The sequence below is a fragment of the Peromyscus californicus genome, unplaced genomic scaffold, assembly GCF_007827085.1.
Source record: "Peromyscus californicus insignis strain IS unplaced genomic scaffold, ASM782708v3 Scaffold_5__1_contigs__length_169319896, whole genome shotgun sequence".
Classification (NCBI taxonomy): Eukaryota; Metazoa; Chordata; class Mammalia; order Rodentia; family Cricetidae; genus Peromyscus; species Peromyscus californicus.
This window is the reverse complement of record NW_026294573.1, coordinates 103,760,820-103,774,253: the sequence shown is the minus strand read 5'-3', so window position 1 is coordinate 103,774,253 and position 13,434 is coordinate 103,760,820. Positions and strand designations below refer to the sequence as shown.

The window sequence follows — 13,434 nt, the reverse complement described above, 5'->3', positions numbered from 1 at the left end:
AGACTGGGCAATGGTGGGTGCACACCTTTAATCCCAGCACTCAAGAGGCAGAAGCAGGTGGATCTCTGTGAGTCTGAGGCCAGCCTGGTCTATAGAGCTAGTTCCAGGACAACCAGAGTTACACAGAGAAGCCCTGTCTCAGAAAACCAAAAACCAAAACAAACAAATAAACAAACACAAACCGTGTCTCCGTTTGCCTCCTTTCTGGATTCTTACAGGGGCCAGTTCCAACCTTGACAATTTCAGCTCAGGCCCACAACACAGCACATCTTAATCCTATTATACCCATGTGTTTCACATAGAAGGTAGATGCCGTCCCCTTCCCTCTTCATTTAGCACTGTCTTTAAATCCTTTCCTTGGCTAGATTTCATCCTGCTACAACAGGCACTTAGAAATTGCTTTTCCTAAAAGACAGGCATTGAGCTGGTCACTGACCCACAGGTGACCTAAAAGCAAGACCACGTCTGGTACCTCCTGCATCATTTTGTCTCTCTCCTTTGGCTCAGCCTTCTGTTGTACCCTAGGCATGTTACTCTCTCAAGGAGTACCTGTCTCCCTTCAAGGCTGAAGTCACAGGATAAGCCATTGTCCTAAACCTGTAGAAACAGCCAAACCTTTCAGGACAGAGCACTTTTCCTCTGCCCCCTGCAGCAGAAGTAATGGCCCTGTGGGAACCAGATTGGTCCTCTGGAGCTTGTGACAGCTCTGAAAGTTCTTCTGATCCTCTTTGGGAAGAGACAACGAGACAGCTGACAGCCGGACCACACCTTAACCAGGCTGCCTAGTTCTAGAAGCCTCTTGCCCTCCTCCGATTAAAATGAAAGTTCCTGTCAGTCGCCTCAAGACAGACTTGGGGTCATTGGCCCTTTTGTTTGTTTCTCTTTCAAGAATGTATTAGCTCTCTGCTTTTACTGTTACTCCTCTCTTTAATTGGTGTGTTAGAACCTGAGTGTTTTGTCCCTAAAACTCTAGTTACGCTGCCACAGGACTGGCATTTCCCTAAAGCTGAAGAACACAACTCTTTGTTTACTACTGTGGCCCTGTCTTTAAGCACAGTTCCCCCTCTTGAGCCCACATCCCCCATCAACCACCTCATCTCACTGTGTTCTGCTTGACCTCCAGTTGGGTGTGCTACAGTCCAGTTGTGCCATAACCACCCAGAGTCTGCACGGACCTGCAGGCTAAAGTGAACGGCCCTAACCAGACTGCTCACTACATAGGCCAGCCTTACTCCAGGTCCTCTGAGTACAGTGGAGCCTTTCTTGGTTCATGGTGACCTTAACTGGGAAACTGAGGGCATTGGACAGTCACCAAAGTCCCCTGAGCCAGTGCTTTTTGAGTGTGGTGTCTTGTGCCCAAGAATTAGAAACACTGACAAGGATTAATGGGAGCAAACAGATCTATTAAAGAACCATAAAAAAGAACTTCTTCCGGGAGGGGGAAGGGCCCTGCCGGAAGAGTGCTGGCTTGCTGCCCTGCCCAGTGGTCTTCCATGGATTCTATGGTGGGGACTGAGTGGAGATTGAGGTATTTTCTGTTGGAATTGATCATTTTTGAGGACATGGGGACTGTGCCATTAGGGTGTCCCACACCCAACCAGAGTTACTTACTCAGGGAAGGGGGTCATGTGCTGTACAACTGGCTCTTGGTCCACCCTCAACCCTGTTTTTGCTGCCTGAGGGAAGCCAGCTCCTGTCTCACCAGAGTAACTCACTTGAAAAAAAAAAAAGACTTATTGTATTTTTTTATGAGTGTATGCCACGGTTCTGTAGGTGCCTGTAGAGGCTAGATGAGGGTGCTGGATCCCTGGAGTTAGAATTATAGGTAGTTTTGAGCCACCTAATATAGTGCTAAGAATTGAACCCCTGTCCTCTAGAAGAGTAGCAATCACTCTTAACCACTGAGCCATCTAGCCAGCCCCCTCACATACTTTGGTTTGGGTGTAGATCTAATGTCCTCATGCCCAGGGTCAGTAGCTCCCAAGAACAACTCAGAGCTCAGGGAAGCAGTATACTTAAAATTACACTTAGGGAGTAGCTCTGAGGTAGGATACACACTGGGTGTACGACAGCTGTCTTGTGTAATGAGTGAACCAGGAGGACCAGCCAAATTAGACTCGGGGCCAGCTCTGCCCTTCTCAGGGGATCAGTCAATCTCAGTCTCTCTCTCTCTCTCTCTCTCTCTCTCTCTCTCTCTCTCTCTCTCTCTCTCTCTCTCTCTCTCTCTCTCTCTCTCTCTCTGTGTGTGTGTGTGTGTGTGTGTGTGTGTGTAGTTTAGTGTTGAAATGGTCTCACTGTATAGCTCTGGCTGGCCTGGAGCTTGCCATGTACACCAGGCTAACTGTGTATTCAGAGATCTGTATGTCCCTATTGGGATTAAAGGCATGTGCCACCAGACCCAGCAGAATCAATGTACATTTACATATATAAAATCTCCCCAGCACATTAATGTGGTCACCGGCCAGGGAAGCTTCACTGAGCTTCTGTGTCAGAATCTTCATCTGGGTTCATTGTGTAGGATTAACTGAATTATTGGTCAAATGGTTGAATTCAATCTTGGTACTTCCCTTGCCACCACCAATGATTAAGAGGTCAAGTTGGTAAAGGACTCAAATCCCTAATTCTCCTGTCACAGGCTAGTCTTTCAGACCTGGCTAGTCCCCATCCTGAAGCATCCAGTTGGATTACTTCACATCATAGCAAAGGCACTCCTACTGTTGAGGAAATTCCAAGGATCTGGCGTCTTCCCTCTCAAGAGCTAGAACAAAAGCCGCCCAGATTCTTCATTAGACAACCTAATCCTGGGAAAAGGATGTGTGTAACTTCTTGAGCTAGGCTTTGCCTTTACTGGTCCACACTGATAACAGTATCTTTTAGAATCCTGAATAGTGTGACCAATGGGAATTCCACCTCATGTGACAGCAGCATTTGAAACATTTTACTTGGTTTCTTGGTCACTGCTCTGGAAAACAGAACATGTTCCTGCTCCAAAGGTATTTAAGAAATAGTTTATTTTGAGCTAAGTATGAGCGACCGTGGCCCAGGAACTTGGGTTCTGGTTACCCAGATGACACAGTCCACTGTGGAAGGACTCCTGTAGTCAGACAGCAGAAGAAAGTAATCAATCAACAGTGTTTATAGTTACTGGATACGTTGGTGGGGACGTTAGGTAAGTGGGTTACAGCAGGGTTGGGGGGAGCGTTTCTAGTCTAGGTTTCAGATGCTATTTGATTACACTCTTAATTTGGGGGTGAGTTAAAGCTGGTTAGTGATCTGCTAAATTAATGCATTCCAGAGATTTGATGTGATAGTCAAAAGGATATCATGTCTGGTGCAGAGGAGAGTGAGAAGTGGTTCTTAAAGGAGACTAAAGATAGCCCAAGATAACTGGGTCTACCACAGTCGGGAAGTCCTAATCAGCCTGTAGAATGTTCAACTCCAAGTGGCTTTCTCAAGGAACCTCTGTTGACAGGTCTTTCTCTTCGCTCTCTTCCCATGTGTTGACTACTCTCCTCCACCTCACCCATACAAAGTAAATAAGCAAGTGAGTAAATGAAAAGAAATTAGCTGAGATGTGCTTTTCACTTTACTTTTATTTTGTTTTTCTGAGAAAGGGTCTCATGTAGCCCAGGCTGGCCTTCCTGCTTTTTCATCCCAAATAGGATCACAGATATGGCCCACCACAGCCAGCCAGCAGCTGGCTTTCTAAGCAAATTTGTTTTCTTTTTCCGCTTTCTATCTGTCTCTCTGCGGGCACCTGACATTCCTTGTCCTGTGTGTCCCTTAGTGGCTGACCTCTCTCCTGCTCTATTTCAGCCATTTCCTGTTCCTTCCTGTATCTCCGTTGCTGCTGTTCATTTCGATCTGCTGCTGTATTGACTTTCCAGTAGAAACTCTCCCTGGACAGCACCGTCTCCCTTTATGCTTTGTACTCCTGACTTGGCGCATCTGGATCTTTAGGCTGGGCTTTTAGCCCTCCTCCAAACTTTGACTCTGGACTTCACCAGTGTCCATCAGAATATCCTGTAAGAACCTCAAATTCAACAAGCCCTAAACAGAATTCACTATTTTAAAACCAGTTTAGCTTTGTGTTATAGTTAATAAAATATTGTCCATTGAGTAATCTTAATGACTGAAAAATATAATATATAAACAAGCTTAGTAGGAAATATATAGAAAGTACACAATATAGAGTAAGTACTTTTATTATGTGATAGTCTTTCCTATTAGTTTCTCTAGAGCAAGCACCATGTCTCCACACCTACCATCTCAGTTGTAGTTAATGCACATTGAAGATCCAGTTACAGGGCGGTGGTGGCATACACCTTTAATCCCAGCACTCGGGAGGCAGAGGCAGGCGGATCTCTGTGAGTTCGAAGCCAGCCTGGTCTACAAAATGAGATCCAGGACAAGCACCAAAACTACACAGAGAAACCCTGTCTCGGGAAAAAAAAAAAAAAAAGATCCAGTTAAAATGTGTAATGACAGCCAGATGTGATAGTACATGCCTTAGGTACAGCCTCTAAATCAGCATTTTGGAGACTGAATCAGGAGGATGAGGAGTTTGGACGCCAGCTTGTGTTATATATCAGGAGGACCTGTCCCAAAACAAAAAACAAAAGAACAGTCTATCGAACAATCACGTTCAATCATCCTGTGACAGTGTAACAGTGAGACATCATGGTTCCTATTTTCCCTAGGTGCTGTATGTTGTAATCATGCAAAGGATAACCAAATGTGCCGTGATGTATGTGAACAGGTAAGCTTGATAATAATTGTGAACAAAATCAGTTAAGTCATTTATTCAATTTATTTTAGGAAAAGTCTGTTATACAACAACTTTCACACAGTTTACATCACAAATAATGTGTCAACTGACAAGACGCACTGAAAAGGATCATAGTATCATAACCTGAATCATAAGAAAAAATCAGGCCAACCCAGATTGAGGGCTGACTCTTGAAACAATAGCCTGTACTCTTCAGACACATCAATTATCTTAAAAATACCACTATTACAAAGCAAAGCAAGGCTGAAGGATGATTCTAGATAAAATTAACTAAAGAGACTTGGCAGCCAAATGCAGTGAATGATCCAGGAATAAAAAAGACATTTTGTAACAAAAATTAGTGAGATGAGTTGTTGACACTTGATTATGGCCTGGACATGAACTGATAGTATTCTGTCAGTATTGTTATCCTGAACGTGGTCATTGTATTATGGTTAGGTATGACAGAGCCCTTATTTTAAAGAGATAACATGCTGAGAGTGAATTGGGGTATCTTTGGTTTGGTTTGGTTTTTGTTTGGGGATTTTTTACTGACAGTGTCTCATGGATCCCAGGCTTGGGATTACTCTTGTACACCACCACACCTACTTTGTGTGGTGATAGAACTAGAATACGGCTTTTGAGCATGCTGGGCAAGCCCTCTACCAGCTGAGCTGTGTCCCAAGCCCATGCTAGGATACAGGAGCAAACAATCTCACTGTCTGTAATGAATCCTAAAATAATCAAGATGCTGATAATAACAATATGTATATCTGAGATAGTTAAAGCAAATGTAAGGTGTTAATAGTTGGTAGACATGTTGGATACTATGGATTCATTGTTTTGCTCTTCAAAAAATTTTATAGTTTTTTTTTTTCCTGGTTGAGCCTTTTTTATGCAAGTTCTACTGAAGCAATACCTCTCCATAAAGTCCTAGCTCCCTTTCAGTCATCTTAGGGCTATTGTGTAGCCTTAGACGTTCTCTAGAACTTGAGAGTAATGATCTCAGTCATTATTCAATTTTTCTGTAATATATTGGAGGCAACATCATCTTCATTTTATAGGTAAAGAAATTGAGATAGAAAAGAGTTAAATAACTTGCTAAAGTTTCCACACCAGTGATTGGAGGAACAGAGACTGAGCACTCAGCATCATGCATTATGCAGTCCATACCTAGCCACCAAGATGTAACCCTGATACCAGGCCAACCAGGCTGTCTGGTCTCAGAGCTATATGATCTCAGTCCACGGTCTCATCACTGTTCTAGCCTGTTTGGGCTGCCTGGGCTTTTTTATTTATTTTGTGTTTGCCTTTACTATCTTTGAGGAATATAGAGGAGAAACAAGGGGATGATTTTGAAAATTATTTTTATGTTTACTTTACATTTGAGGGTTTTGTCTATATGTATGTCTGTTTACCACTTGCATGCCTAGTTCCTCAGAGACCAGAAGAGGGTGTTGGATCCCCTGGAATGTGAGTTCCAGATGATTGTGAACTGCCATGTGGGTGTGGGAACTGAACCCAGGTCCTCTGGAAGAGCAGCCCGTGCTCTTAACTGCTGAGCCATCTCTCTAGCCCCCAGGAGATTATTTAAAACTATAGCCTCCTCTGTGTTTCCTCCCAGTGCACTGCTAAGATTGTTCATCCACTCCTTGTCTTTCCTTCTTGTCCTCCTTTGCCTGTGTTTTTCCCTCTTACTCTTCCTTTTATCCTTTTATAATGGAATGTTTCAAGTATATATATAAAGATAGAAAAGTGTAATCAGTTCCTTATTAAGCTTCAACATTGTTAGTTGTGGTTTATTATGTTTCATTTATAATTCTCTCTAGTCTTCCTATTCCTCTTCCCTAGTCTATTAAAGCATATTTATATTGGAGCAAATCCTAATTGTCATATTATTTGTTATATGATTTTTCAACTTAATTTATAAATTATAAGGACTTTAGAAAAAAAGCAATAACTGGGCAGAGGATATAACTCAATTGTAGACTATGCCTAAAATATCACACATAGCCAGGCGGTGGTGGCACATGCCTTTAATCCCAGCACTCTGGAGGCAGAGGCAGGTGGATTTTAGTGTGTTCAAGGCCAGCCTGGGCTACAGGGTGAGTTCCAGGAAAGGCGCAAAGCTACACAGAGAAACCCTGTCTTGAAAAACAAAAACAAAAAAACAAAAAACAATAAACAAAAAAAACCCACACATAAATGATGGTGATGATGATACCAACAACTATACTATTCCCGGGTGCTTGGATTGTAGTCACTCCCAGATGTAGTCAGGTTGAGAACTGAGATTAGCCCTCACATACCTGAACTGTGACTAAGGAGCCTGGAACTCAAGTCTTTATCATTTAATTTTTGGCCCAGACTCATTATGCACTAGGAATGGCCTCCTCCTTTGACATCTCAGGGTTGGGGTTCCAGACCTGTACTACCATATCCAGTGTAATTTTTCCTTGGTGTGTGTGTATGACAGCGGCGGTCAGTGTAGCCTAGTCTAGTCCAAGTGCTGGAATTACGGGTATGTGTCCCCATACTCTGCTATTTTTATTTAATTTTGCTTGATTCACATTTAAATTGAATAGCCACATTTGATTTGCATGTGCCTTATGAAATAAAGCCAGATGCTTGATCAGACTGGAAGATTTTTTTGGTTGGTTTGTTTGGCACGTCTCCCCCATGAATGATAGTAAATCTAGCTGTCCCTTTTTGTGATGTATAGTAGTCTCTGTTGATAGTTGCCTAAATGCATTAACTCACTAGATACTGCAAAATGGTAAGACTCTAATTCCTGTTACTTTTTAATTATAGTTGCTGGTTACAGAGACAATACTAAGTATTATTTAGCTTGTTTTCTCCACTTTGGGGTAATAGAAAAGATTCTCAACTTGGTGCAATTGGACTTTTCCTGATTGTTTCCCAAATTAACCAAATAATCTTATAAGAAATGTTACTTCAGAAGCTGGGCATGTAATGCTAGCACTCTGGAGGCTGAGACAGGAGGATCCTGAATTCAAACCAGCCTGGGCTATATAGTGAGACCGAGTGTGTAAAACAGATCTTACTTCGGCTTGATTTGGAGCCCTCCAAAGGTTCCTTATATAAAACAAAAGCATTCTAGAAAACTGGTACATCTAGAGGACGATACTTTTTTTTTTTTTTTTTTTTTTTTTTTTTTTGGTTTTTTCGAGACAGGGTTTCTCTGTGTAGCTTTGCGCCTCTCCTGGAACTCACTTGGTAGCCCAGGCTGGCCTCGAACTCACAGAGATCCGCCTGGCTCTGCCTCCCGAGTGCTGGGATTAAAGGCGTGCGCCACCACCGCCCGGCAAGAGGACGATACTTTTTACCCCTTCTTTCTTAAAAAAAAAAAAAAAAAAAAAGTCTCAAAAGTTTTTGGCTTTTTTTTTTCTTGTCAAATAGATTTTCTCCTCAAAAAGTGAATCCCGACTGAAGCATCTGTTGCAGAGAGCCCCAGATTACTGTCCAGAAGCCATGGTAAGTCCTATGTCACTGTGACAGCTTTAGTATACATGGAGTCATCTGCTCAGTTACTTTTAGATTTATCAAACTTCTCAAGTGTGGAATGTGTGATCAGAATAAAAGTTTAAACCTAAAATAATCTTCCTACAAACTGCTAAGTAGATCAGTGTCTTTCACCTTCTATTTTCTATTTTAGGGCCTCGGTATACAAATAATCTGAAATATAAATGTATTCCAGTATTTAAATTTCACTATAGTACTTCATCTAGAATTTAGAATTTTATCAATGATTTGACTAATTTTATGAAATCTATAATTAAATTGTATGGGGTTCTTTGGATTTTGGAAAGTTGAATTTGAGATAGGGAAAATATGTGGCTTATCCCTAACTCTCCATTTTCTGGCACACTGTTATTGATACACTGCTTGAAGTCTGAATCAGGAAGTCTGACGTGTCTCCAGGATTTGGGCTGTTTTCATTGTTTGGAATGTGTGTGGGCCAGGCCAAGAGAGCTCAAGTTTATGTGAGAGAACTTCTTTAGATATAGTGGCCTCTGCTGTGTGGAGGGGGAAGGAGCCAAAGGTCAAGCAGTTCTGACTTCATTTCCTTAAGTTGCTCAGAAGACACTCTCTGTGTGCTTGGAAACGGTAACTTCAATAAATAACCCGAGTAACCTGGCTCATTCCCAGTACTTTTCAATGCAAAAACGAGAAAAGCATGTGCAGTAGTTCTCATTTGTATAGTTTGTATGTGTGTATGCATGCACACATGTGTACACCATGGCAAGTGCATTGAGATCAGAGTATAGTGTGTGTAGGTGGTTCACTCCTACTACCATGAGATTCTGAGGGTCCCATGGATTGCAATATCACCCCTTACCCACTGAACCATCACACTGGCCTAGCTTTTATTATTTTTTTAAAATATGGATTTAGCCATAGGACATTGACTATATGGTCCCAGCCATAATCCAATTAACTGTGTGTAATTTCTGTAGAAATTATCATGTATAGTTGTTTGTATAAAAGCATTTTGGTGATTACAATTTCAGGTTGAAATTTGGAGTTGTATGAATTCATCTTTGCCAGGTAAGTAAACTTATTTTAATGTAAAATCTGTATCATACTCCTCAATCTGATTTGTATATAGGATTTTTTTTTAAGATTTATTTATTGATTACATATACAGAAGAGGGAGCCAGATCTCATTACAGATGGTTGTGAGCCACCATGTGGGTGCTGGGAATCGAACTCAGGACTCTGGAAGAGCAGTCAGTGCTCTTAACCTCTGAGCCATCTCTCCAGCCCTTGTATATAGGATTTTTAAAATGACTTATTTATTATTGCATTGTATGAGTGTATGTGTGTGCACATACATGTCTACATGGACACATATACACCATGGCACCTGTGTGTTCAGAGGATAACTTTTCAGAAGTTGGTACTCTCCTTTTTGCCTTGTTGGGGCAGGTCTCTGCTTCTGCCTTATAGGCAAAGTGAAACAGTAACACATCTTTTCATAATTAAATTAATGCAGCAAAAACAAATGTAACACATCCTTACATGATAAACAAGTGCAACATAAACAAATGTAGCACACCTTTACACAGTTACCGTAGTAGTCTGTAGCAGAAGCAAATGTAACCCATCTTTACATAGTTAAATAATAGTCCACAACATTTGTGCTCTGAGTTTCCCGTAGCAGGCGATCCTATCGGCTACCACCTCCTTATAATATCACCTTGGCGTTAGACTGTAGGCTCTCTCCCCTGCTCCCTCTGCTTTGCTGTAAGGACCGTGGTGGTTCTGATATGCAGAACTCCCCCTCCTCTCTCCACACGGGACAGGTAAGTTGTTAACTAGTAGGCCCTAGGAAGGGAATTTGCTGTTTGTGATTAATCGACATCGTGACCTAGGCCTCAGCATTCATGTAACAACTGAAGTACAAAGCCAAAGTTAGCTAGAGAGATATTAGCCCAGAAACCTGCAAATAACCTTTGATGGTTTTTTCTTTCTAGTTCCATTGACATGCCCCTTGCAAGATCTTGTATCTGTCTTTTCTATTCCTAGCTCAAGTCTTTGTTGCTACACTCTTGGGATAGACTATTATATAATAATAAATAATTTTCATTATTATATGATAAATTCATGATTAATGTTTCAGCACATTATATCTGTCTTTCTCATCTCCTTCAGAAAGAATACCTCAGGGATTTCTGCTTCCATTTCAATAAAGCCTAAATTCTGTAGCCTGACATTCATGGTCTTCTGGAATTGAGCTCATTTCCCAGCCCTGGTTAAAGCCAACGCTTAGGAAAGAGGAATATGCTCTATGTTTCTCAGCTTGTAAAGAGTGCTGTACTCTGAAGTTTACATTGCAAACAAACTGAGCAGTACGCTTCTGTTCAGACCAAACTGTAGTCTCCACAGTGGGCTACTTCTTGTATACTTTATCTGTTTTGTAAGTTCATATCCCATGTAGCATGTGATAGAGTAGCTTGTATACAGTAGAGATTCAAAACTAAAAGAGCTTGTTGAATAATTTTGTTTTCTAAGGTTACTGAGTGTATGAAGATAGCAATGTACTGCATTATGAATAACAGCTCACATAGCTTATGATCCACACAGATTCTGTTCACTATTCTAAGAGTGAGAGTGTCTGAATACCAGGAAGCAAACTAAACCGAAATAACACCTTGTCATTTTGAATGGTTCGGTATGCTTGTCAAAGCTGGGACTTGCTCATAGAAATTGATCCTGCATGTTCTCTATGTATCAGTTTTGAAACAAGATAATGAGTTCTATGTTATTCTACATATTTAATATTTTAACACAAAAGATAAACATGCTTTTCTTTTATACCTGTTTGCTTAAATTGTGTCAGAATATTTGTATGTGATTCACAGGTGGAATGAGGAAAAGGCCTTTCTCCCAGCTTTCCTTACTTTGCATGCCCTCTCACTGACGTGATGTTTACCCAAGACTGAGAGTTATGTAGTTTGGTACCCCAGGGAACTGACGTCACTGGAGATGAGGGCCAGGGGAGGTACAGAATCCTGGGGCCCTGCTGTCTGAACTTGTTCTCTCGTGGACATTCACTTTGCCTTGTGATAATAGCCGTTAGTTTTATATACTATTTGTCTTCATTGACACTTAGACCAAAGCATTTGAACATTTTGTTTTTCAGGTGTGTTTAAGAAGTCCGATGGCTGGGTTGGCTTAGGCTGCTGTGAACTGGCTATTGGCTTGGAGTGTCGACAGGCATGCAAGCAGGTAACATCTGACAATCAGGCTTTTCAGCACCGTGGAGCACAGTTGGGTTTTAGCTGTCAGTTTTAGGCCTTGTTTACTTCACAGCTTTGGAGAGGTGACCTACAGAAACTGCACATTTAGTGTTAGGCTTGTGTCTCAGTGGCGACCACTGCCTGTGAAAAGCCTCAACCTCCTCTTACTCTTTTCCTGTCTTTTCTCAAATTTTTATTTTATGTGTATGGGTGTTTTGCGTGCTTGTTTGTCTGTGTACCACGTGTGTACCTGGTGCCTGTGGAGGCCAGAGGAGGCATCAGATCCACTGGAACTGAAGTTACAGATGGTTGTGAGCCAGCATGTGGGTGTTAGGAATTGAACCTGGGTCCTTTGGTAGAGCTGCCAGTGTTCTTAGCCACTAACCCATCTCTCCCCTTTTTTCCTTCTTTCTTCTCTCTGCCACACACAGAAGAGTTTACTGGGATCAAGGCATTTTGTCCCTCGAACAGGACGTGCTGAGTCAGTGCGAGGCCGAATCTGTTAATCTGGGGTGGTGCTGGATGAAAGCAGGGACACCTTGGCTTGGCTTGTGCTCATCTTTCCTCACTTTTCATCATGCTTTACTCTGAGCTCGTGACCCTGCCCTTTCTCTGCTCTCAAGGCACACGTGACTCCTCTAGTAAGCTGGGGCTTTTCTCTGATAGGTCTATCTCTGCTGCAAATTCAGGTAGGCCCCGAGTTCTTCACTGCATGTCTTTTAGGAGCTTCTCGGATTAGTGTCATTTGCTTCCTGGGTTCTCTACTCCAAGTGGGGGGTGTAGGCCTAACTGGGAAGCTAGCTGTTTGCATGGCTATTTGAACTCACCTGTAAACAGAGCTGGAAGCTTGTTCTGGAGACCATTCTCTGGGCCATGTGAGATGCCAACGTTACCTTCACTTCTGTTGTTGGAATTTTTGTCCGTTGTTTTTGTGAAAGGGTCTGGGGTAGCCCTGGCTGGCCTGTGACTTCCTGTGTAGATCGAACAGGTCCCAATTTACAGCAGTTCTTCTGCCTCTGCCTCATGAGTGCTGGGGTTATAGGAGTGAGCCAGCACACCGGCCTCACCTTCACTTCCAAACACAAAGCTGCCCTACGCCTGCACTGCAGTATTGGACAGCACACGACCTAGCTATCTGCCACTCCAAACATTAAGGCAAAGTGGAGCCATCCAGGATTTGAACTAAGATCCTGGGGACTTAGAGCAGTTACCAGCCCATTCTTCTCCTTGCCATACCACAAGCCCCCTCCCCCATCCTTATCAGCTAGTTTGTTATAAATTGCATGGGACCGGGTGACAGAATAGGAGGAAATCAAACAAGGGATGAGATCCTGTGACTCTGGAACAGCGTCTCTACACTGAGCCTGGTGGCCTGTAGAAAAAAAAATCACTTGGCAGCAGTTTTACTTGGCCTTGTTTGCACAGAAGCACATACTTCACTATGATGAGTAGCTTGCTCTTTTTCTGAGATCAGTCTTTGGACAGTAGAGGGGAGACTGGGGATACTGTCTCGTTTGTACACTTGTTGAGAAGGTACCAGAAGAGTGACTTGTTCACTGCCTCCTGGAGTGCCATACTCTTCTTTAGCTCGCTCTCCATTTTCTGTGGTACTTTTTGGAGGGAATTGGCTCAGGAGAGTCAGTACCAAATGTTGACTATGAAGGGTTAAAGAGCAAGCAAAATGTAAGTGCCCTGGCAGAGCTTCACAAGAAGTTCACTAGAATGGAATTCAGCTTTTTAAAAGGCCTCTGATTTACATTTCCTTCAAAGTCGTCTGGTTTCCAAATAACAAAAGAACTGTGTTGTTATGTGAGATTGAAACATAAACTTAGCCTGGAGCTCCTGCATATTGAGTAAGGCCTGGGGTGCTATTTGTTTTAAACATTACATGAGATTTGTTGT

The 13,434-nt window shown here is 42.3% G+C and overlaps 1 protein-coding gene across 5 annotated transcripts in view; it reads left to right on the top strand.

Annotated features, from left to right (window-relative positions):
• The window catches only part of Reck (reversion inducing cysteine rich protein with kazal motifs), a 76,150-nt gene that overhangs the window by 13,795 nt on the left and 48,921 nt on the right, over positions 1-13,434 (top strand). The window contains exons 2-6 of one of the 5 annotated variants that reach the window (XM_052716016.1): positions 3,817-4,025; positions 4,701-4,759; positions 8,189-8,263; positions 9,301-9,337; positions 11,436-11,521. In XM_052716016.1, the coding sequence (XP_052571976.1) occupies positions 4,736-4,759; positions 8,189-8,263; positions 9,301-9,337; positions 11,436-11,521 (222 nt within the window). In that variant the 5' untranslated portion in view covers positions 3,817-4,025; positions 4,701-4,735. Of the gene's footprint in view, positions 1-3,816; positions 4,026-4,700; positions 4,760-8,188; positions 8,264-9,300; positions 9,338-11,435; positions 11,522-11,963; positions 12,222-13,434 lie in introns of those variants that run through there. The other 4 variants (XM_052716015.1, XM_052716017.1, XM_052716020.1 and 1 more) reach the window with 4 other exon arrangements.